This window comes from Zychaea mexicana (genome assembly GCF_025766255.1).
Source record: "Zychaea mexicana strain RSA 1403 chromosome Unknown BDB00scaffold_32, whole genome shotgun sequence".
In the NCBI taxonomy this organism is placed as follows: domain Eukaryota; kingdom Fungi; phylum Mucoromycota; class Mucoromycetes; order Mucorales; family Lichtheimiaceae; genus Zychaea; species Zychaea mexicana.
Window position 1 is genome coordinate 154,154 of NW_026516695.1, and position 23,478 is coordinate 177,631.

Sequence of the window (23,478 nt, forward strand, 5' to 3'; positions counted from 1 at the left end):
CTCCTCTAGTGGCCCGAACAAACGGGTCAAAAAGAATACTTTGTCCCACCTTCCTTATTTACAGTGCACAGAATTATGAAAGAACTTATTGTTGTCGTAGCGGAACTTTTTCCATCTTTCTCAGATATGAAGGTGTACCAGTCATATACAAGCTATATCATGCATGTACCGAACGGACCGTACCGTCCGCCCCACACTGCATTCATCTCATCGGTTTCAGGCATTTCCTTTCACTATCGTAGGTAAGATACCCTACTTACAACAGAATTCGGTTCATTGTTAGACGTTTACTAAGATCATCATCAGTAATATATTTCGTATGATATGAGTCATGAATAAGACATCAACAAAATTCCTTCGAATTTGCATGAGATGAAGATACTATAAATACTAATCACGACTTTGCAACATCAACGCCATGGCTGTCAATCTTGGTGTAATGATAAATGGCAAGGTCTACTACTCAAATATGTATAAAATGTTCGGTTTGTGTGGCGCAAAAACTGCCAACACCTGCCCTTCCTTGATGCATCTTTATTCATCAATACAACTTTGAGCTTGGTCTTCTAGTAGCAAGTGCATACTGCTCGCATCCTTCCCGAGAAACATATTTTTTGACACAAGCAACTAGTTTCTGGAAATCCCAGTACGGTCAATCTTCTCTGATAATTCAAATAGGGTTTTCAAATGTCCACTATACAAATTATGTAATGCGCCACAATTGCTTACTTTTTTACGTGCGCAACCCAAAGAAAGAAAAACTATGAATGCTAATTAATCTTTTTCATCATCAATGTTTTTGTGCGTGGCCATAATCTAGCAAGCAAATCTTACTGTTAATGTTACTGAGCAATTTTGGGTAAAAATGCTTATCGTAGCTGTATTACGCTTATGGATCAAATTTTGTTCCGCAAATAGCTCCTTATTATCTATTATACGCATTTTAACTTTACACATATCACTCTTTCTGATCGATACACGTATGGATTCTTTTCTGCGCTGTGAAATTCATGATTACGCAAACCTATGACTATCATAGAGCATCGCTACCTACAGCATAATAGATATGATAAGAATAGTTGAGTGCACCCCTTTACGAACTTGTTCTCGGTATGCATAGGCTCATTGAGCATCCGTTAATTGATTTAGTTCGTAGACTAGTTCGCACATGGCAATTTCTCTTCTTTCCTTCCTCTAACTCATATAAACACTACTATAATATAGCAACCACGTAAATGTTTCTTTTGCCCGTCGCAACGATACATTCCGCATCCCGTTAGCAGCATACACAGGAAGACTTGCTTCATTACTGGTAAATCCCTTTCATCATATTCGTGGTATGCGATGAAAGTATTGGGAAGCAGGCACCAAGGTTTTTTGAATGCCCTCCTGCTATGTCTTTGCATCGTCATGTCGCCAGTACAAACATATATGTACACACATCTGTCGAGGTCACGCTTAAAGACTGTATTGAGCAACCACATATCATACTCACAATCCCTTTTCTTGGCTTATACAAATAAAGCCACAACACTCGCATGAACTAAATACTTCTTTGCCTGGATTGGACCTGATTTAGATTGCTTATTTGGTTTTGTTCATAAAGATATTATGTCATAAAATTAATGTTCCAGATATTGGTTATGCCTTCCCTTATCAAACGGTAATAGATGAACACATATCTGCATGGTACTAAGTAACATTTGGATGACATGATACACTTGAAACTAATAAAATCATAAAACTTAGTAGGGCTTGATATGGTATGTCAATAGTTGCAAGCTCATCGATGACAATATCTACAAATTTGCGACGCCTGCGTGTTCGGTGCACCGTTACACTGTTTGATTCTGTTTTGGAATTGGCGAATAAAATGGCGAAAGTCTGTCACTGACACTCACTATAAAAAGTCGTATAGAAGAGCAAGGGTTGAAACAAATTCATCATGCCCGATGCTGCGATACTGAAAGAAATGTATGTACAAGAGGGTGCTCAACGTAACCTAAACAATTCTAATCTTTTTGCGTTACCGTGTGTATAAAGTATTGATCTAATCATGTCACCCATAAGATGAAAAATTGCTGGTCATACACAATGATTCTCAATGTGCTTATAGTCGATCGATCATGGTGTTTGTACTATGGCATAATAATAACAAACTTATGCAGTTTTGTAAAAGAAAGTTAGGAGTCGTATACCAGTCTTGTAAAAGGACCGGTTGCTAATAATATTTGACTTGTGTGTACAAGCTGTAACAAATATCTACTGCTTCATATTAAAGGACCCAGTAGCTCGCGATTGATTACATAATGTATCAGTAAGCGTGCCTGATTCTTACTTCCCAGTAGTTGGCTCTACGTAAAATGGAAATTATCCCGAGTGCATTTCATCGTAAGGCGCGAATAAGATTGGCTGTAACTATAAAGATAGTTGTTCATGTTACCCATACTATAAAGTACGGGGCAATGGCGAGGGAACTTCTGCGTGACCAGGCAGCCGTACTCCAAACTGATTGGAAAGGTGACTGGATAATATGTTCCCTTTGCTTGCATGTGGTACTATAATACTGTATATTAATACACTTTGATCGATATATGAAATATTTAATTTGTGCCATGTTTCAAAGCATGGTTGATAACTAAAAGACAATATGAAGGACACATTCGTAACTAGCAATTCCTATCGGGAGATACTCAGCTTGAGCCTTGTAGATCTATTAGAAAACTGCGCCTCGCCGTGCAGTGTACACCAAGTGCCTTTGCTGTTAGGACAGTCGCGCATGACGCACAAAAAATATTTCGGGACTGTAGGAAGTCGACGAATAAGCTCTTTCATATTTCTCTTTTTCCATTTTTCTTTCTCTCGGCGCGTTTTGCGTTTACACTTTCGTGGCTCAAGATAAAGAAACCTCGGGTGGTCTGTTTAGTGGGAAACAAAAAGTAATGCAGCACCTTGGAAAATCTCGAAATTAAATTGTCAGCAACCATAACCAACTAAACGAAAACTGAATTTCATTAAATCTCTTCTTGCCATTTATATTACTCGATCGAAACTCTCAAGCATCCATTGCATAAACTCTGCGTCAAAGAAAGAAATTTGAGCTCAACGATGGCAGATTACCAAGAACCGCCTGACCGTGGGTTAAACCGTAATGACGGTGTGCCTGAAGCGAATGGATTTACCCATTCCAACCATAGCAGTCCTCATGCCACACCAGCTCAAATCACCCCTCCGGAAACTGGAAACGTAAGTTCAGCACTATGCCAAGGCAACCTTATGCTGGGTCACATGTGAAATATGAAAACTAAGCAACCCGTTCTTTCTAGCAGTATTATCAGGGCTTTGAAAGGAACAGCGATGGGCTCGATATGCCAATGCCCATAAATCATCAGCATACTCGCAGCTACTCTGGAGGAAGCACGGGTGGATATCCGCCTCCACCAATGCCCAGACCACATCAACCGCCACCACCCCTTCACCATCATCAGCCCCATCCTGAACAGTGGAAATATTCTCAATCTCGCCAGCCACAGCACATGGCTATGCCAATGCCTCAAGCGTTTCCTCCTCCGCAACCAGCGTATCCACCCTACCCACCTCAATCGATGGGAGCGTATCCACCCATGGGTGGTCCTCCTAGTGGGGGCCCTCCTTCTTCGCAAGGATATCCATCGCCTTATCCGCCACGTTCTCAACCGCCAGGGCCGTATCATTCCCCGCCTCAACCCGAGCACAGTAGTCCAAAGTATCCTCCAGCACAACCGCAGGAACCAACATCACCGTACCCACCGGTCCACTTGGAACCGCACTCTCCGTATCCTCCAATGCAACAGGAACCGCAATCACCATACCCGCCTCTGCATCAGGAACCAACATCGCCCTATCTACCTATGCATCAGCACGAGCCTCCATCTCCGTACCCGCCAGTGCATCAGCAACCGCCGGAACCAGCATCACCGTATCCACCAATGCACCCAGACCAGCCACCTCCATACCCTCTCGAGTCCAATCCGCCGTATCCTCCTCTACACCAAAAGGAATCATTGGCACCTTATCCTCCACCGCATCAACACCAGCAGCAACAGCCGTATCCTCCACTGCCACCTCGTGTGCCGTTACATCAGGAAAACATGTTTCCTCAAAGAGCAGCTACCGCTTTCGCATTCCGTATGCCTGCACCTGAACGCTGGACTCGAACGCAGACTTACCATCAGGCTGCTCCGTATCCACCTCTCGATTACATGAAGCCGCCAGCCCAGGACTTTATCAGCACATACCGTCCATCTACAGTGCAACCCTCAACTGCACGGGCCGCTGATGCTCACCACCGCGAATCAATGCGAAAGTCACTCCATCGTGCTGATAGTTCGAAGCATCATGCAGACTCTGATGATTCGAGTGACGAGTCAGATATCGAGCAGGAAGATGTTAAAGAGGAGGAAGATTACCTCTCAAGCAAACCATTGCCACCCGCTCCATCTGTTGCTGCTCCTGCCGCCGCCACCGCTCCTGCTTCCATTCCAAGCGAGTCGGCTCAAGAAGAAACGGTGCCTGCAGAAGGATCGACAGACCCTGCACTATTGTCAGTGTTGTCCAAAGCATTTGCAATGAAGATGAAGGAGGTTGTGAGTTTGAGAGAACTCAGTTGCTCAACGGAGTATCGAGATGCATTTACTGGTTTTGAAGCAGTGGTACGTAGCTTTGGTCTTCCTCGTTAAAGAATCTTACAATTATTTCTAACTTTTGTTTCGCACATAGGATACCGTATTCGAGCTCTTGGGTGGACAGTATCCTCGTGAGCACTGTCTCAAAGTGCTCAATGCCATGATGCAATGCAAGCCTGCAGGTCTATTAGAGGCAGTGACGGAGGCCTCACAAAAGTCATCGTATCGCCGTGTAGTGTACGACTCACCTGATGAGACTTACCGTTTACGATCGGTCACACCAGTTGGTGTCTTCACTGGTATTGCAAAATGTTATGTCCATGGCTGTGAACCTGGTTACGGTGGCTGTTATGCACCCCGCTGTCCAAACAAACCTACAGTTTACGAAAAAGATGTAGAGGTAGTGAAAGAATTGTTTAGTTGCTTGTTATATATTTGCGATGTGTTAACTCATTTCGAGAAAAACAGGCACAAGAATCTTTGGGACGAAGTGCATCCATGCGATCCTCGATCATCTACACAGAAGGAGTACGTGCTAACAGTGTTATTTATTTGGAAGGAGGTGGCATTTGTGGAAAAGGGAAAAAATAATTGACGGTGGGATCATTAGATGCGTACAACAGAAAATTGGGGAATGCGTGTTTCTCCAGAGTTCCATGAATCGGTAGAGCCGCGGGAACGTGATCGTCAGGAAGCCATGAACGAAGTGATATACGGTGAAGAGCAATATTTGAAGGACCTAGAGATACTGCATGAGGTACATACAGGATTGTTAAGCCCAAATGATAACATATATGGCAAGCTTCTAATTGCTGGGGTTTGAAGGCTATTGTTGGTCCTCTTAGTGAATCCGATGCAATTGAGCCCGACATGTGGCCACTATTTGCAAGAGACGTCTTCAACAACTATCAAGAAGTGGAGAAGGTCAGCTCAGATCTATTCGAAGATCTTTATGAACGTCAGCAAGAGTACGACCAGGAGTGTATGCCTGGCATCGCTGATATTTTGCTGAAACATTTCGAACGATTCACCGAGCCGTATGCACGCTATGTACCCAATGTCCACCTAGCAGAATACATTGTCGCCCTTTCTCGACGTTCCAACGACAGATTCAGTCAATTTCTGCAGTCGCTTCAGTCCAATCCACAGCTGAACAGACAGACCTTCCGCCACTTTTTGCTTCGTCCGGTGATGCGTTTGCAGCGTTATCCCTTGCTGCTCTCGGCCATTATCAAAAAGACGGACGAGGATCATGAGGATTATGAGACGCTACAGAAATGTAAAGAGATAATTGGCGGTGTGGCAGCACTGTGCGACCAGCTGTCTGTCAACGTCAAGAACCGTGTTGAGATTTTGACCCTGAACAGCGCACTGACCTGTCGACAGGGCGAGTTTTATGATCTCAAACTCACCGATCCACAGCGTAAAATCTATTTCCGTGGTGATCTCAAGCGCGATAACTCGACACTCGAAGTCAGCGAAAAATATATCCACGTCGTCGTGCTTGACCATCTTGTCCTGTTGACCAAGGCACGCAAAACAAGCGAGAACACAGAGTACAAGATCTGGCGACAACCGATTCCCCTTCAGATGCTCTATATCCAAGGCGTCACCAACGAATTCACCTTGCCTTCATTGCTCTCGTCGCGTACAAGCACAATGCATAGCACATATACCTCGATTCGTTCGCAAACTACCACGCGTGGTCAGATCCCGTCGCTGTCCTTGACACTGGTTCATCCGGGTCGACATGGAGGGACCTATTATCTCTTGTGCAGCAATCCAGAAGAAAAGAAAGAGTGGCTCTCGGCTGTAAGACTCGCCAAGGAGAACTTGAAGGGTCAGGTGGATGCTTTCGGTCCAATCAACATCGATTCTTCATTTTTCCGACGCGAATATGAAGCAGTGACTACGACCGAAGGTCCTGGCAAGGTTACCTGTTCTGTGCCATTTGGTAAGTTGTGTGACGTTTAAAAAGCACTAGTAACGATTGCTTGCCTGACAATGCTTACTATGTTCAATAGTTTCTGCAAAAGGCTCTCAAAAAGTAGCAATTGGTACAACAGCGGGTGTTTACTTTAAGACGGTTGGCGGAGGCCGTCCTCGAACTATCCTTTCACTGAAGAACGTTATGCAAGTGGGAGTCATGCAAAAATACCAAATCTTGCTTGTACTGGCTGGTATGAGAAAAAAGAAAAGAGGAAGGAAGGGCATGGGAAGGATCCTCTCCTTTATTCTAACGTTAGAACCATATGTTTAATGTGACACAACAGACAAGGAGCTTCATGCCTATCCTTTGGATGTGCTGGATGATCCAAAGAATATCAAAGCACCGGATCATTTCAAGCACGTAATCAGTGACCCGGTGCACTTTTTCCAAGTCGGTGTGTGCAACGGCGAGGACATGCTAGTATATGCAAGACAAAAGACGGTTTCGACCATTTTCACTGCTTGCAAACCTGCTCGCGATCCAAATGCGTCCAGCACCAGTAGAGGCTATCTGCGATCGCATAGATCGCTTTTCAGCACCCATGGAAGCAAGAGCTCGTGGTTCTCTACCTACAGAGTAAATTATTCTTTTTTCTTCGTTGTAGCCAAAATGGACAAAAAGCTAATTAATCGCATTTAGGAATTCTCGGTGGGTGCTCGCGCAACCAATATTCACTTTTTGAAATCCAAATTTGCAGTGGTGTGCGAACGGGCGTTTGAAATCATTGATCCAGAAGACCTAGTAGATGGACACACAATCCCTGACGAACAGGATCCTCAGTTCGATTTCTTGGAAAAGCGAAGAGATGGCCTTAGACCACTGGCCATGTATCGTGTGCAAGGGAAGTTCCTGATGTGCTACAACAAGTTTGCATTCTACGTCAATAACCGTAACCAACAACTCGTTCCACGCGATGAAACGTAAGTGCTATATCAAATTAACTCGTATGTAATATATGCAACGTTTGTTTTAACCCAAGACTGTTTTATGCAAACAACAGATCGGAGCTATTGTGCGAATTTGAAAGCCATCCTGACAATATTGTGTACCAGCATCCATATGTGCTTGCTTTCGACCAGCGCTTTATCGAAATTCGCCATGTTGAAACGGTAAGCACACCATTTTTTCATTAAAAGTCATCAAAGAACAAAGCATCTAACTCTTACAAATCAAAATTCAGGGTGATCTTGTTCAAATGATACCAGGCAACGACTGTCGTCTTACGTATTACAATGGCAATGGAAACACAGGAGAGCCGCTCGTTATTGAAGGATGCATTGTTCGCGCGGATCAGGCCAATTATCAAAGCATCTTCAGACTGCAAATGAACCCAGATGTACAAACTAAAACGTAATCTTTCTTTCCTTCTCCTTGCTTATAGTTGTCATGTATACCTTGTACCTTTATGTTTACTACTATTACTGCTATAACAGCAACAATCAATATATACGAAACAGTTAATCGTCAATTCCTGACTCGTAAAACTTCCTATTCTTTCGACACTGTTGAACAAAGCTAAGTGTTTCCAGAGAATGTTACTCGGAGTACAGCATGCATAAATTTTTGCAGCAGCAATAAAGGTCACGGGTCTCTTATCAGAGGAGAGTCGTCATAATTTGATGAGGCTTTCACCATGTCTATTACACTGCAATGGGTGATACGTAAGTGCTCGGCTAGATGCTTTTGGGGCGGTTTGCTGTTAAAGTAACTGAGTAAAGGCGTATCACATTGGCAGCTCAGTAATACACCTTGCCCTGTTAACAGTAAATTGTTTATTCTCTGTTTGTTGTCATCAAATTGACAATGGATCTTGATATTCAGCTGTGCGAAGATGGACTAATTGAAATAGAAGGGTCTATGATACTAATACTATCTACGCAGCCTATACATATCCGCTGTTACTTTTCCTAAAATAAGTGCTTCCGCTCAGCAGATTGTATTGGAAGATCACAAAAGTTTTCCCCATTTATATAACAGCTGATACGATGCTATGCGAGAAAAGTAGGAGAAGATGCATTGTTGACCTGTGTGTAGCCAGCCGGCACTATCGGGACATGTTTCAACCTGCTCCTATTCGTTCAAAATAATGCATCGATCGCCCTTCTGCATTCGTCTCACCAATGTGGCGAAATTCGGCATACTAGACATCAAGGGTTAAGTGGATGGTCATGAGATAGGAATGGGGTATTGGTTCGGAGAAGAGCTGGGAAACCTTGGGGCAGGCCGCTAAACGAAGCAGTCGCAGCCCAACACAAAATAGGTAAGACAATGTCCATGTGAGAGAGAGAGTAAGAGTAGAGGCAAGAATAAGATGTGCTTTTGACGGGAACCGATGTTTTCAAAAAACATGCTAAAGTTAATATCCAATTTGCGCTTTCCATTGAATTAATATGCGGAAAGCAATTTTAAGACGACGAAGAAAAAGTGGAGCTTCTTTTGATGATATCATGATGGATTTCGCACAGACAGCGTCTGCGATCAAAAATCTTTTGTTCCAAGTGGTTGAGTTTCAAGCGTAAATAAGATTAGCGTTGTGACACAGGCTTGTTTTGCTCAAAGAGAAAAGAAGATAAACTCAAAAGCCTGTTTCGCAACAATAACCACATAGTGCGCGGCTAGTAGCAGGAAAGTTATACGCGCATGGCTAAGATGGATTCTGAGCAAGTGTACATATGAGCCTTACTTGTGATCCTCTGATAGGATGGCAATTAGTAGAGACAACAGATCAAGCGGGATAAAAAGTTCATGTGTGTAAATGCTATGTGTACGACACCTGCATCGCTTACACCGGAACTTGAATGGTGATTGAGCTAAGTGCTTTGCCTTTATTTTTCCCTGTGTTTTAGAACGTAAACAAAAGGACAACCTACTAACAACATGAGCTGCACAAATCTGAGTGCATTTTCGCATACAGGACAGTCGTCAGACGAGAGCAGCATGTTGGAGCGCTCCAGTTGAGATCGACCAGGTATGGCAAACAAATAGCGTATTTGTTTCATGAGATGAGAGCTTGTTGTGGACAAAGCAGACTCCATGTCGTACACACTGGCAACCAATCTATCCCTAGTTTAGCAAATTGGACCTTAGCGCGTGTGCAACGAAGGTCTATCGAAACAATTACCAGCAAAAGTCATACCATTCTGGCTGTGGTAAATTAGGGTGTGAGTGAGAGTGTTGTAAGCTGCTGCTGCTGCCATTCATTGCCCTCGACATAACCTTCTTTTTCCCTCCTTTTTCAGTCTTTTTCTCTACTTGCTCCTTCCCTTCCTTCCTTCCTTCCTTCCTTTTCTTCCTTTCTTCCTTCCCTCTTCCTTCCCTTAAACCACCACACTTTCCTCCATCCCGTACACTCACACGCTAACGTTGGCATGACGATCACAGCCTACGATTGGGTTCAGGTTGTCGATCCCGGTACCAACCGCACATTCTTTGCGAATCCTGTACAGTATCTGCTCTTGTCAGTTTTTTTTTGTCACACTCGTCTTACGATTCAACTCATTCACAGTCTATGCTCTTCTTCTTTCCCCTAGGATACGGGCGAGTGTCTGACAGATAAACCCGAATCAGGAACAATGTGAGCATTTCACTTTCCTTTTCTCCACTTGCATCGAGCCTCATGATTTGGGCATTGTACTCACGCTTTTGTTGTTGTATGATAGAAAACCATTCGACCCAGAAGGTGAATGGTGGGAGCTATGGGATGATAAAAACCAGATACCTTATTATTACCATACGCTCTCGGGCCAAACCCACTGGACTCAGCCGGCTGAGAAACCAGTGATATCTCTTATCAAGATACAACAAGAAGTAATGATAGTCTACGATGTTTTCTCAATATATGCATAATATACTAAAGCAGACCTTGATCTTTTGTAGTCAACGGTCGATCTTACACTCGCTACACCGAATATGCTTGAGGCTGGTCCCTCAACAACAACAAAACGCAACAGCCGATCGCTCGACTTACCATCTATGCGGTCTCCACCTCAACTTATGGTTCATCATGTTCGCTCGACATCAGATGGTGCAAGTATCATTCGACAACCTAACGATTCTGCATCATCGTTATGCACAAGAGAAGAATCGCAGGACTCCCTGTCGGCTGCCTTATCGGGTAGCTCGATGGGCTTGTTCGGGTTCAGATGGTCTCGAAAACAAAGCCTGGTACGTTTACTGCCTCTAAATGAAAAGCGTATGTCCATGTTGGAAAAGAGGAAGGTGAAAAGCTTATCATTATTTTACTGTGCTCTAGTCTGATGATATGTCAGGACGCTCTCGACGATTATCCAACTTTTCGGCATTATCAGGCTTTCGCAGCAAACACTCTTCATCATCTCCATGGAAAAGCTTCGTCACTCGCTCACAGTCGTCACCACGCAACTCAGTTGCAGTCAGCACACCCGTCAACAATCCAGGTACGCTTAGTTAATGATCAAATGCTACAGCGCTCTCCACTCAGTCATACAGTCAGGAAACGTGCTCACATTAGACGAATGGCTGTTGTTACTTTAGACGCTGCTGATGCAATGAGTCCGATAAAAAACCATAGCGTCGTTGAGTTTCCTACAGGTCCGCTGGCTCAGACCGATGAAAAGTAAGGCATTGCATCACAGTGCGTCTCTTCACCCCACGAGCTATCTCCCTAATCTGCCCTCTCTGTTTTATTAGACCTGCTCTGCCTACAAACTTAAAACAAGAAATTAATCAGTTCGCTATTGATGGATTCGCCAAAAAGTACTTTGCCACGCATAAACGTGGATTGATCTTTCGGCGCCGGGTGCCAATGAACGAAATGCTTCAGTGGACAAAGGACTCGATCAAGCAGCCGTTGATCATGCTCAACAAGGATCTTTACAAGGATGCGCTGAAATGCTTCAAGCTCGTTCAAGCAATCATGGGCGACCGGCCACGTTCCCGACAGTCAAACGAGATTGAGGAGTATCACATGCTCCTGGGCTGCGGTATTAGCAAGGGTCAAATGCGGGATGAGATCTACGTTCAGGTCTGCAAGCAGTTGCATAATAACCCCACCAAGTAAGTCTCTATTTCATGGGGATGAATACACACATATTCTTTGTTAAAGACGGAGTTGATTTTTCCGCTCTACTTCTTTATCTTGTGCCTTGACTCATTTCTACACATGTCAATATTTATAGCAAAAGCATCAAAAAAGGTTGGGAGATCTTGTGCGTGATTAGCGTTACGTTCCCACCCTCCAAGAACCTCGAATCCTACTTGACCGACTTTGTGGAACAAAGCCAACACACCTCGACCAACCAAGTAGATGTGATGAGCGAGTATGTGTCGACACGATTGAAGCGGATTTGTGCGCGGGGCGCCAAAGGCAAGGTGTTGACGGCTGCTGAGATTGAGCGCGCAAAGGTACAAGTCTACAAGGAGAGAGAGAAGAATACACCTTCTCTCTCCTTGCTCCCTTTTCCTTTTACTCTCCCCTTCAATAACTGACAACTCGTTTCTTCTTATGTGTATGGGCTATTCTGCAGGAGGCACCCTTTAAACCTTCAATTTTTGGGGAGTCTCTGGGCATGATTGTCAATTTGCCCGGTCACTGCGGTGGTGATGATGGTCTCAAGATACCCAAGATTGTGCCTTTCCTTGCTGACGCTGTGCTTCAAATGAAGGGCCAGCAATCGGAAGGCATTTTCCGTGTTCCTGGTGACGCGGAAGAAGTGACTGATCTGGTAAGTGCTCGATCTAGTAAACACAGTTCAGAGAGATCCAACCGGGTGATGAAGAGTGAGAAGTAACTCTTTTAATTATTGATATATTCTTAGCGCATCCGCATTGAGAACGGCAAGTATGATGCAACAGGCATCACGGATCCAAACGTGCCTGCATCGCTTTTAAAATACTGGTTACGCGATCTGGAAGAACCCCTGATTACATCCGAGTACTATGACAGGTGCATTCGATGCTCGGAAGATCCCGACCAGGCCATTACTATTGTCAACTCGCTCCCCGAAGTGAACCGACGTATCATCATGTACATGATTGCTTTCGTGCAGGTAAGAGAAAATGAGACACTATAAGCAAAAGGAAAAGCATGCTCTGTTTATGGATATTCGTTTACTGATCATTTGACATTAGGAATTCACTCAAGGGGATGTGATCAAGCACACGCGGATGAACGTGCATAACCTGGCCATGGTGTACGCTCCCAATTTCTTGCGCTGTCCGTCTGAATCGTTAACGACGGTGTTTGAGAACTCAAAGTACGAGCAGGCATTCGTACGCACGCTTATTACAGATCTCGACGCAGACAAGACGACCTGCGCCTACGGTGACGACAGTCCAGTGGTCGCTGGCAGGAAGGCAGAACAGGAACAATAACAACACTTAATATCACCATCATCACATCGATATGCAATTTCTTCTTCTTCTTCTTCTTTTGTGTGTATAGGCTCGCACTTGTAAAAGAGCTTTTAATACTTTTTCTATGATGGTTTATTCTCAAGCAAATGTAAAGTCTGTATATACCAATAATAATAACAACTTACTGGACGTGTTACCACGGGTGATCATATGCTTAGATCACAGACCCGAATTCGAGTGCATCACACAAAAAAGTGCGTGAGATAGGCCCAGATACTTAATACGGGAACCTGCTTTTGTTTTTGTTTTCTCTTCTCTCTCTCTCTCTCTCTCTCTTTCACTCTCACTCTCACACTTTCTCTTGCACACAGCACCCCCTCCACACACACACACGCATCCAGCGCACTGTATCTAGCGTGTATGGACCGGGCTGAATACTGGAGGACAACCAACGATCCACACTCTCCTACACACCGATCTCCCGAGCAGCCGCCTCGCGCGCTAGCCGACGTTGGCCTGGAAGAGTGCGGTGGCGCACAGAATAGATATATTCGACAGATGATACAACGGTACCAAGAGAGCCAGGCCCAGGAGGAGAGCCATGGTCCTCCCGGTGTACGTTTTCAAGACGACCGTGGGCCAGGCATCCGGCCAGGAGCCATGAATTTTCAAGATAACTATGCCGCCACTAACAATAACAACATCGCCGCCACCACCACCACCACTACGACGACAACAACAAGAGCGGTCGAGCCGCAGACACCACTTTATAATGAGATTTACGAATCGACTGAATCGTCGTCCTCGCTGTCTTCGCCTCTATCCTCGTCGGGCAAAACCGCACGGTACCGGAGCTTTGACGAGTTGAAATTTACTTATCACGGGCACCAAGCTAATGAGGATGAGGACGACGACGACGATGAAGATGACGCTGACGATGAAGAGAATAATAGCGTAGTGACGCCTAGTACAACAAAGGAGGAGTATCAAACAACTACCCGGAGCGCGCTGTCGAGCCTAAACAATAACAGTGCATGGGGCAGCGTTTGGGACGGTAAAGTTGGGCTTCAGGATGACACAGAGAACTAAAGAAGAAGAAGAAGAAGGAAACTAAGCCCTGTTTTATTACCAAATGGCTGTTGATGCTGCTAGACTATCAGCCGGAATACAAGCTGCTGCACGAGAGCTACCAATCCAAAAAGCAAGGTATGGCATATGAAGTGTTCAATAAGAGGCAAAACCCGGTGACTCAAAACAAAGGCCCATGCACGCTCACAAGTTTCCCCTCCCCCTTTTTTTTCCCATAGACATTTTCAAAGATATCGAACACACCATGGAAAAGTTGCGGCTGCTCGAAAAGAACTACGAGCATGCAAAAGACAGTTTCCATAATCGTCTTGCCACTGATTACAAGGAACTGTGCAAGGGCCTTGTGCAGAAACGTAACCGAATTGATAAGACTAAAGCCGAGTTTGAAGCCGCGGCCAGCGCCGGGAATGGTAACACACACACACACTCGCACACACACACACATCCATCCATCCCACAGAATAGCAACACTCACCCGATTGTTGGGTAAACCTTTTAGACAAAGCGACGTTTCTTACCGAAAAAGTCAAGCTAAACGTAGGCGGTACTATCTTTGAGGTAATCACTGTTTCTGTTCGACGCATTAACAAAAGCGACATTTTGAGTGACATTCTGTCATATCAGACATCCTTGAGCACACTGCGGAGAGAAGAATCAAGCTTACTAGCCACCATGTTTTCCGGCCGTCATGCCCTCGAACCTGAACACGACGGCTCATATTTCATCGACCGAGATCCGTTACGGTTTCGATTAGTACTGAACTATCTAAGAGATCTCAGAGTAAGTAATAACTCTGTTTGGAGATCATTTCCAAGAATCACATAAACATTAACTTGAGTCTGTGATCTAACTACATATAGATTCCAGCAGCAGTCAGTCAAGACAAATCTATGTATGTGCATCCTCCTCATGTCTGCTTGTTTTTAAGCACAAGATTTGACCCAGTAATAACTAAAAATACTTACCTAACTCTTTTTTTTCTTACTCGAAACCAACCATGTACTACATATAGTCGTCACGAGCTGTTGCAAGAAGTAAGTATTGATTTTACAAAGTTAGTGAGAAAACAACACCATGTACTCATCGATTCTACGTAGGCAAAGTATTACAGAATTGATGGTCTCGTCAAACTACTCCAATGAACTATATTATTCTTCTAAGCGCGTATATCCTCCTTATTTCCTCCCAAAGTTCATATACCCCAACAAGATATAAAAAATGATAAAAATTCTACTCTCCATGAAAGAAAAAACAAACCGGCAAATTGATGTACTACAACAACCTTTCCTTATAATAACTGCTGAAAAGACTCTTCCAAACTTTTCTCCTGTCTTACGCTTTTTGGGACGTCATGTCAATAAAATGTTTCTACTATATTTACTATTCTTAGCTTGTGCCATATCCTGCGATCTGCAGTACCTATCTGGCGCACCTGAGCCTGGCAGATCCTTGTTGTGACGTCAATTAAGTCACTCAACAGTGTCATCTTACGTTCGTGACATACCACACTGCTAGTAGACCAGTTAGTGCCAGAATTAGATATATCTAGCAACGTACCTATTGCAGAGAAATGATTAGAGAACTACATCCTCACGAGCTAGTATGATGCTTGCAACGATGACGGGGAGGTATATTTCAAGTCAAGCAATGATTATACTATAGTAGCGTCTGGTCTCAATATTCCATGCCAAATTAAAACATGCAGTCCGGACCATTAACAATGCATTAGCTGTCTCTCTCTCTCTCTCTCACGCATATTGCAAGCATCTCCGTTGGTTGCACGGATCATTAGCGATAAAAAAAAACTCGAGTGCCTTTTTTTGCAGACAGAAAAAAAAAACTCAGCTTATAACTTAGGATTGCATCGTGGAGACACCAGGGCTGGTTGGAACGTGGAGAAGAGTAAAACAAAAATAGCAGCAAAATATACCGCGGATCATCAACATGTTCCGCGGAAGTTGTCAAATCATTGAGGTACAGCATATATATAAAAGGATGCTCGAACAGAAAAGCTTCTTTCTTTCAACCATCCACCCTTTTCCCCGCACACACAACGAACAGTACTGAACCCGCCTTACCATTTGACTACCACCATGTCTACCGAAGTTGCATTGTTTGAAGAATCTTTCATCTCCCCCCAGGTCCAGGCTGCTCTCCCCGAAGGTTACACGGTCCGGCCTCTGCGCGAAAACGACTACGAGCGAGGCTTTCTCAAGGTCCTTGAAGTACTGACCGAGGTCGGTACCCAGACTAAAGAACAGTGGCTCGGTAAGCACGCAAACCTAGTATCTATGGCGATACAGTAAAATCTATCAAAGAATGGTTTTGCTCATTACTGTCATATTACCATGCCTTGCTTAAAATAGAACGCTTTAACTACTTCAAGCAACACAACCACGAATGTAAGCAACACGAAGGGGTTTTTTCGAATCTAGCTAATAGGAACGAGAGAGCAACTGTACTTGAATACTCACTGTGGTTGCTTTGTGTCTGTAATAGATTTCACCATTGCGATCTGTGATGATCGACAGAACAAAGTTGTTGCTGCAGGCACCATCTTCGTCGAGCGTAAATTCGTACACAACAATGGTTTAGTGGGTCACATTGAAGACATTGCTGTTGATGGTAACCAACAAGGCAAGAAGTTGGGTCTCCGCATCATTGAAACTCTCAAGTACATTGGAGCAAAGAAGGGTTGCTACAAAGGTAAAGGGCATTACTGCAAAAAAAGGGCAAAGGAGGTTGATATGAAATTTACAGAGGGTTCTAACTGTCAAACGAAACGACAAATTATTTAGTGATCTTGGATTGCTCGGCCAAGAATATTCCTTTCTACGAAAAGTGCGGGTTCACTCAGAAGGAGTATGAGATGGCATGGTATGTCCCTGCTACCAAGGCTCATCTGTAAGAAACAAAGAAAAAAAATCGTTTTGTCTGTATACCATCATTTCCCTATCATTCACCACCACAACTACTATCAACCACTTGAAGTTACAACTCGTCATTCTCAAACTGTATCATTACCACGCACTCAATAAAACATGCATCGTTTTGCAAAAGTACATTATATCTGCTAGAGCCTGCTCCTCTATCTTCTCTTTGCGTTAGGACGTAGCTCCGTTGTCACAGCGCAGTATCAAATGATGTGCACCTGGAAAGTTAATGACAGATATGTTGGTTGTATTTTAGCGCGTCATATGAATTGCTGCAGCAGGTGTCAGAAACAAGGTTAAGTTAACTACAACAGACAAGAAGCAAATCCATATTGACAAATGCAAGGCCTTTGGTGTCCTTATTGATATGCCAAGGTAGTGTATTTGATGCTTTTTGTTCTTTTTGTTGGGTGTACATGTGTTACCGCATACTGTGGATATACAAAAGGGATGCACATATTCGTCCTTGTAATCTGATGCTTTTTGAAGCCTTTGAAAAAATCAAGAATTTTCGACGTTGATCAACAACTCAAGGAATTTCCTCGTTTTGTTTTAGCGTAGACGGTGGATGGTATGATGCAGACACGGATTATCACAATTAAATGACAATTAGTCGTCATCCAAACCTAGTGGGATACTTTGGATGACTCTGCTTCATCTCGGAGCTCTTTTTTTCGCGCAACGTATGTATATGTGTATTATTTCTACTCGTTCCTGTACATCAATTGCTGTACAATGGAGGTGTGCAGCATAAACATTCATTCTTCCTATCACGCTCTTGATTCAATAAGAAACAAATCACGGTACTATTGAATTGATGCTCTGATCCATCCACATGGGAAGCTCCCAACAGTGTTGCTAATCAAACTCATTTTTACAGTTATCCTTAAAATGTCTGCTCAATCTATACTGCTAGTGTCAGATGGAAACAACTTGTGATCCAGCTCTCTACATCTATTTCGCACGTGGGTCATTCTACTGGGTTTTGAGTAACGCCCAACGGAATCCGCAAAATGTTTTTTGTGTTTGAGTACGATTTGAAAGAGACTGTTTTTCAGGCTCTTCTTTTCTATCTCTGTATTTTCCAAAAGGATTGTGGTATCTTTAGTAGAGATGGACGACTTTTTCGAACTTGTTGCAAATGAATTGGGTGATCAAATTAGTGCCGACCATATCAAACTCGTCGCATGTGTTCTAGCAGCGTATCCATCGGCGCTTGTTTATCGAAGATTACCAGCAATAAGCCCTACCAGCAGACACATATTCTCCATAATTTATACACTGGTTGCCTTGGTGTACGTCCTCAAATTCTATACCGGTGCCATACACATTGGCTTTACGGCCATGTTTACCTATATTTTTATGAAGTTTTACCGGAGCAACAAAAACAGCGCCTTCATTAACTTTGTAGTTGTGATGATCAGTATGTCAATATGGTAAAGAAAAAAAGTAAAACCATCTTATGCAATACCATCGATGGATATATATAGCTGGATTATTAGGCTGTATATATATATGTAAGGTTATTAACTGCTACGAATTTAAAATAGCCATATCAATCGACAAATCAAGGGTTTTGAAGGATCCAGCAAACTGGATTATTCTGGAGCATTGATGGTTGCAACCATCAAATTCTCTTCATTCGGTTTCAATGTAACTGACGGCTACTGCGGTGGTGCTGTCACAGAGTACAACCAGCGTATGAAGATCGATCATTACCCCAGTCTAATCGAATACTTTGGCTGGATCTGCTTTTTCGGCGGATTCTTTGTCGGCCCATCTAGCGAATTCATGGATTACTACCGATTCACAAATTACTATTTCCTCTCGTCTGACAAGCATATATCGCCATACATGCCCACCCTTCGTCATATTGTACTTGGCGTTGCTGCTGCAATAGTTATGGTAGTTGTGGGAAGCACATACAACTATGTCAACATGCTAGACAACGTCTTCCTGACATTGCCTTTATACAAAAAGTAACGTTGCTGTGTGATCCGTGTTCCATATCATATGATATAGAGACTAATAACTAATACTTCTTGTATGAACAGGCTTGCGTTCTTTAAAATAGCAGGATACGTAGAGCGTTGCAAGTTCAGCAGCATTTGGTTGCTGGCTGAAGGCAGCTGCATTCTTTCCGGATTTGGATACAACGGCATCGACAAGGATGGGAGACATCAATGGAATCGACTTTTAAACGTCAACTGGCTAGCTTGCGAATCCGCACAATCTTTTAAGGATCTATCCAACGGCTGGAACCTGAGCACAAATAATTGGCTGAGACACTATGTCTACGACAGAATAACACCACCCAATACCAAGCCCACATCATTTACTTTGTTTATCACCTATCTCACGTCTGCTATATGGCACGGATTCTATCCAGGATACTATTGGCTCTTTATTCCCTTCGGTATGTTCCAAGCCTTGAGTCGTCGCATTCGTCGCGTGGTTCGTCCTCTGGTTATGACCGCAGACGATCATCCGGTACCTTTGCGTGTACAAAAGATGGTTTACGATATCATGGGTTACCTTTTCTCCATGGAGTTGATTGCCATACTTGTCGTCCCATTCGAACTACTTCACTTGACTAATATCCTAAAAGTTTGGGGTAGCATTTATTATATCCATGTTTGGGGATATTTCTTTGCGTGGTCGACTTTGATTATCTTGGAACCAAGACTGCTTCAAAGCCAAAAACAACGAACAGATCTATCAGTCGCTAAACAAAGATAATATCTATGCACAGAAAAAGCAAATGAATTTAAAGACTTTGTAATAAAAAAAATTGCTACTGTACTGTAATTACAGTTTCAATGATGTTTTTGTCAAGATTTGATCAAAGACTTCTGTATGTATTGTAATAAGCTATTCTGTGGCCTATTTGTTAATATCATAGAAGGACTGCAGTGATACATAGATCTTGAGATATTACTCAAAAAGAGTATTTCGCATGCGATTGTTTGAGAACAACGATAGTTATAAATCAATTCAATTCATGATGTTATTATTTATTTTATACTCGCAGATTAGCTGCTACTTGGTTATGTGCCATAAGTATGGCGATAGACCGTTTTGTGTGCTACTCATTACACCTACCGTATTGCATTTAGATCAAGGTAGCTAAGTTATATTGATATAGGGAAACAAAAGGAGACATACAGTGAATTCCCATTCTTCGTCAACCTTGGACGTCGTCATATCCACGCTTGTGTTGATGTTTACTAACTCAATTTACATATCGTTCTTGAAGAGGCAACCGCAGTTGACAGAAGCGGGAATATAGTGTGGTCACGATATCGAGGAAGCGTTAAATGTACTTGTATATAAACGTTTGCTGCCATTATATATTTTATATGGGAGATCGTAATAATCATATCACACTGCAGATGTAGCACAGCATTATCAAGGCGCCATCGATACTGTTCTGGTGTTTTACACGGTTTTTTTTTTTTGAAAATCACTCAACGTTAGTAATTCCTGCAGATTATAGTTTGTTGTGCCGTTTTCAGTGTGCACTTATCATGGTGTATCCTACAGTACCACCGTATATGCCCTCCGTCTATGTAGGTACACTGTTTCGAGGGGTCGAGTGAATTAACCAAAAGGGAAATTGTCAAGCCCCGTAAAATTTGCATGCTCGGGAAACAGTGCAAAGTATATAAATTTCAAAATAAGAGACCAACTGGCTTTTCCTTCAGTTTCTCTTCTCTACTTTCTTCTTTTAAAGATCATCCTTTACTATGGATAGCTTTTTTGAATCTGTTGCAGGATACTTGGGAGATCAAGTCTCTGGGGACCATATCAAACTGATTGCCTGCATCGTCGCGACGTATCCATTAGCACTTGTCTATCGAAGGCTACCGGAGAACAGCCCTACCAGCAGGCACATTTTCTCCATCGCCTACACGTTACTCGCAATGGGCTATGTTCTTAAACTCTATATGGGCATCTTACACATAGCCGTTACGGCGCTTTTCACTTATACATTTATGAAATATTACCATGGCAATAGCGGACCTTACGTCAACTTTGCAGTTGCGATGCTAAGCATGTCGATATGGTAAATATCAGATAAATGTCCATTTGAGACGTAAAGTGTCATTACCTGTACTTATATCTTTACCTGTAGCCACATTGACCGTCAGCTAAAGGGATTTGAAGGGTCAAGCAAACTGGATTATTCAGGGGCACTGATGATTCTCACAGTCAAGTTTTCGTCTTTCGGGTTCAACGTGATGGATGGACGGCTCGGTGCAGTGACGGATTATAGCAAGCGCATGAAGATTGATAGATATCCCAGTCTGATCGAGTACTTTGGATGGCTTTGCTTTTTTGGTGGCTTTCTGGTCGGACCAACGTGTGAATACATGGACTACTATCGATTTACCAATTTCTTCTTTCTGTCGCCGGACAAGAATCTTTCGCCCTACAAGCCTGCTCTCAGAAAAATCCTACTTGGTGCCTTTACCGCATGGATCGTGGTATATCTGGGACACTATTATAACTATTTTCGTATGATGGAGCCGGAGTTTGCAAGTCTACCTCTATACAAAAAGTAATGATTCACGGTTTTCTCAATGTGACACTGTCAGCCATTTCACTCGACTGAAACTTCTTCAATTTATCAGAGTTATAGCTTTCGAAATAGTTGGACGGGTACAACACTGCAAGTACGGCTGTCTCTGGCTTTTGACTGAAGGAAGTTGTGTGCTCTCAGGATTCGGATACAACGGAATCAAGAAGGGAAAACACAACTGGGATCGACTCTCAAACGTGGACTGGTATCTGCTTGAAATGGCACAGTCATTCAGGGATTTATCAAATGGCTGGAACCTTGGTGCAAATGTTTGGCTCAAGAATTATGTTTATTTGCGACTTAGCCCTCCCGGAACAAAACCAACTTCGTTTACATTGGTGGCAACCTACGGCACATCTTCAATGTGGCACGGATTCCATCCTGGTTACTACGGACTCCTAGTTTCTACTGGTTTGTTTCAAGCGCTGGGCCGCAATGTGCGTCGTGTCGTAAGGCCGCTCGTCATGTCGGCCGAAGACCCTTCAAAACCGTTGCCAGTATGGAAAGCACTCTATGATGCGGTGAGCTATGTTGCAACAATGCAGTCGATGGCATTATTGATGGCGCCTTTCGAATTACTCTATGTATCGCGTACTCTAAAAGTTTGGGCCAGCTACTATTATATCCATGTTTGGGGCTATGTCATTACTTGGATGTCTCTGTTCATCCTAGGACCAACTTTGCAAAAAATTCAAAAGCGTCGACAGGAACGAGCAGCCGCAAATGTCATGAATGAGCGTGTAGTAAAGGAGTTAAAGCTTGTACAAAAAACGGTGGAATAATACACAATATTCCTGCTTCTTCTTGTGCATCATATTTACCCCTATTGCAGAGTAATTACCGAGAGCGTGTATGTGGATAAAGTGACACATCCAAACCCAACATTCGACCTATCATAGTTATGGCATTCTCTCTTCACCCCCTTTGTTTATGTATAAACCTGTCAATACTCTCCTGTTAACAGCTACCTTCATTGTGTTGTTAAAAAAGATAAACTATGATCTGAAATAATTTAGTTGACACAATGATGGCTTTCAAACTTGCACCGATTATCAATTTTTTTTTGTATGAACACCGATTATCAATTGAATACACAGCGTTCTGTGATATGGTAATTCTCGTACTGTAGATGCCCTTCGATTAATATGCATAGTCCCATTAGCATTAGTAATTTGCGCCGCAGATCATTTTAAACTGATCGCCACCAACTTAACTTGTAGCATATGCTAACCCGGGGGTAGTCTTCGGAAGCCCCTCCTTGGGGGGGGGGGTTGTACTATCAACGGTCTGTTTTCCATGTCTTCCGACCTATTGTTATGCTTTTTAATTCGAAGCTATACATTGAAACCATGTATGACGCCATGTTCATTGCTATATTGATAACAAATTTATCATGTACTGTAACTACAGAGGCAAAGGCTTCTTTTCACTTTGCCTTGTTGTTTTAGTGGCAATACTGTACTCCTCAATTGGATGTTAATTTTGTGGTAAACGTTTCTTTTTCAAAAGATGTCACATAATACCTCCTATTCATGCATGCTGTAGCATGTAAGCACATCGACCCGGTTAAAGTAAGGGTTCATAGTGACTTGGCAAGAAGGACTGCCGCATTGCACAATGTAATCAGGAACTCCTTGGTTTTTACTTTAGCACAACAGACAAACCTGCTGGTGTGCTGATAGGCCCAGCTGGATTATTAGTAGTGTAACACTATGATAATCTCTCTGTCAACGCAACCCATTTGACAGTATAAACACAGGCAAACAACAGACTTAAAATATCATACTATGTGTGTCAAGTTTACGACGATATTGTGAGCGATCTCCTTACTCGCTATGATACCTGTGAATTTCTTTGGGGAAATCCTCAAGTACGTACGCACTGAGC

General features: G+C 43.1%; 7 protein-coding genes across 7 annotated transcripts; all 7 read left to right on the forward strand.

Moving 5' to 3' along the window:
* Window positions 1-2,763: 2,763 nt before the first annotated feature.
* On the forward strand, window positions 2,764-8,273 carry BDB00DRAFT_821147 (CNH domain-containing protein). The gene is made up of 11 exons (XM_053123358.1): window positions 2,764-3,246; window positions 3,330-4,691; window positions 4,759-5,064; window positions 5,133-5,192; window positions 5,275-5,421; window positions 5,490-6,618; window positions 6,689-6,844; window positions 6,938-7,230; window positions 7,294-7,574; window positions 7,655-7,763; window positions 7,835-8,273. The coding sequence occupies exons 1-11, from the start codon at window positions 3,109-3,111 to the stop codon at window positions 8,006-8,008; spliced, it is 4,155 nt and encodes a 1,384-aa protein (XP_052980156.1). The 5' UTR covers window positions 2,764-3,108; the 3' UTR covers window positions 8,009-8,273.
* Window positions 8,274-9,849: 1,576 nt separating this feature from the next.
* Window positions 9,850-13,316, forward strand: BDB00DRAFT_821151 (uncharacterized protein). The gene is made up of 11 exons (XM_053123359.1): window positions 9,850-10,094; window positions 10,185-10,228; window positions 10,314-10,461; window positions 10,531-10,818; window positions 10,907-11,069; window positions 11,167-11,248; window positions 11,323-11,688; window positions 11,811-12,036; window positions 12,159-12,356; window positions 12,450-12,680; window positions 12,763-13,316. The coding sequence occupies exons 1-11, from the start codon at window positions 10,023-10,025 to the stop codon at window positions 13,003-13,005; spliced, it is 2,061 nt and encodes a 686-aa protein (XP_052980157.1). The 5' UTR covers window positions 9,850-10,022; the 3' UTR covers window positions 13,006-13,316.
* Window positions 13,207-14,935, forward strand: BDB00DRAFT_349854 (uncharacterized protein). The gene is made up of 3 exons (XM_053117033.1): window positions 13,207-14,041; window positions 14,140-14,193; window positions 14,295-14,935. The coding sequence occupies exons 1-3, from the start codon at window positions 13,408-13,410 to the stop codon at window positions 14,564-14,566; spliced, it is 960 nt and encodes a 319-aa protein (XP_052980158.1). The 5' UTR covers window positions 13,207-13,407; the 3' UTR covers window positions 14,567-14,935.
* On the forward strand, window positions 14,464-15,460 carry BDB00DRAFT_821161 (uncharacterized protein). Its single transcript, XM_053123360.1, has 3 exons — window positions 14,464-14,856; window positions 14,937-15,110; window positions 15,174-15,460. Exons 1-3 carry the CDS (start codon window positions 14,749-14,751, stop codon window positions 15,216-15,218), a joined length of 327 nt encoding a protein of 108 aa, XP_052980159.1. The 5' UTR covers window positions 14,464-14,748; the 3' UTR covers window positions 15,219-15,460.
* A 219-nt stretch (window positions 15,461-15,679) lies between these two features.
* On the forward strand, window positions 15,680-17,137 carry BDB00DRAFT_821163 (acyl-CoA N-acyltransferase). Its single transcript, XM_053123361.1, has 5 exons — window positions 15,680-15,704; window positions 15,806-16,344; window positions 16,443-16,478; window positions 16,576-16,782; window positions 16,875-17,137. Exons 2-5 carry the CDS (start codon window positions 16,170-16,172, stop codon window positions 16,982-16,984), a joined length of 528 nt encoding a protein of 175 aa, XP_052980160.1. The 5' UTR covers window positions 15,680-15,704; window positions 15,806-16,169; the 3' UTR covers window positions 16,985-17,137.
* A 752-nt stretch (window positions 17,138-17,889) lies between these two features.
* Window positions 17,890-19,808, forward strand: BDB00DRAFT_821167 (MBOAT, membrane-bound O-acyltransferase family-domain-containing protein). The gene is made up of 3 exons (XM_053123362.1): window positions 17,890-18,445; window positions 18,560-18,988; window positions 19,064-19,808. Exons 1-3 carry the CDS (start codon window positions 18,123-18,125, stop codon window positions 19,746-19,748), a joined length of 1,437 nt encoding a protein of 478 aa, XP_052980161.1. The 5' UTR covers window positions 17,890-18,122; the 3' UTR covers window positions 19,749-19,808.
* A 728-nt stretch (window positions 19,809-20,536) lies between these two features.
* BDB00DRAFT_905644 (MBOAT, membrane-bound O-acyltransferase family-domain-containing protein) lies at window positions 20,537-22,539 on the forward strand (the record flags this gene model as incomplete). Its single annotated transcript, XM_053128587.1, has 4 exons — window positions 20,537-20,582; window positions 20,976-21,075; window positions 21,145-21,570; window positions 21,644-22,539. The coding sequence occupies 4 exons, from the start codon at window positions 20,537-20,539 to the stop codon at window positions 22,371-22,373; spliced, it is 1,302 nt and encodes a 433-aa protein (XP_052980162.1). The 3' UTR covers window positions 22,374-22,539.
* Between the last annotated feature and the right edge of the window lie 939 nt (window positions 22,540-23,478).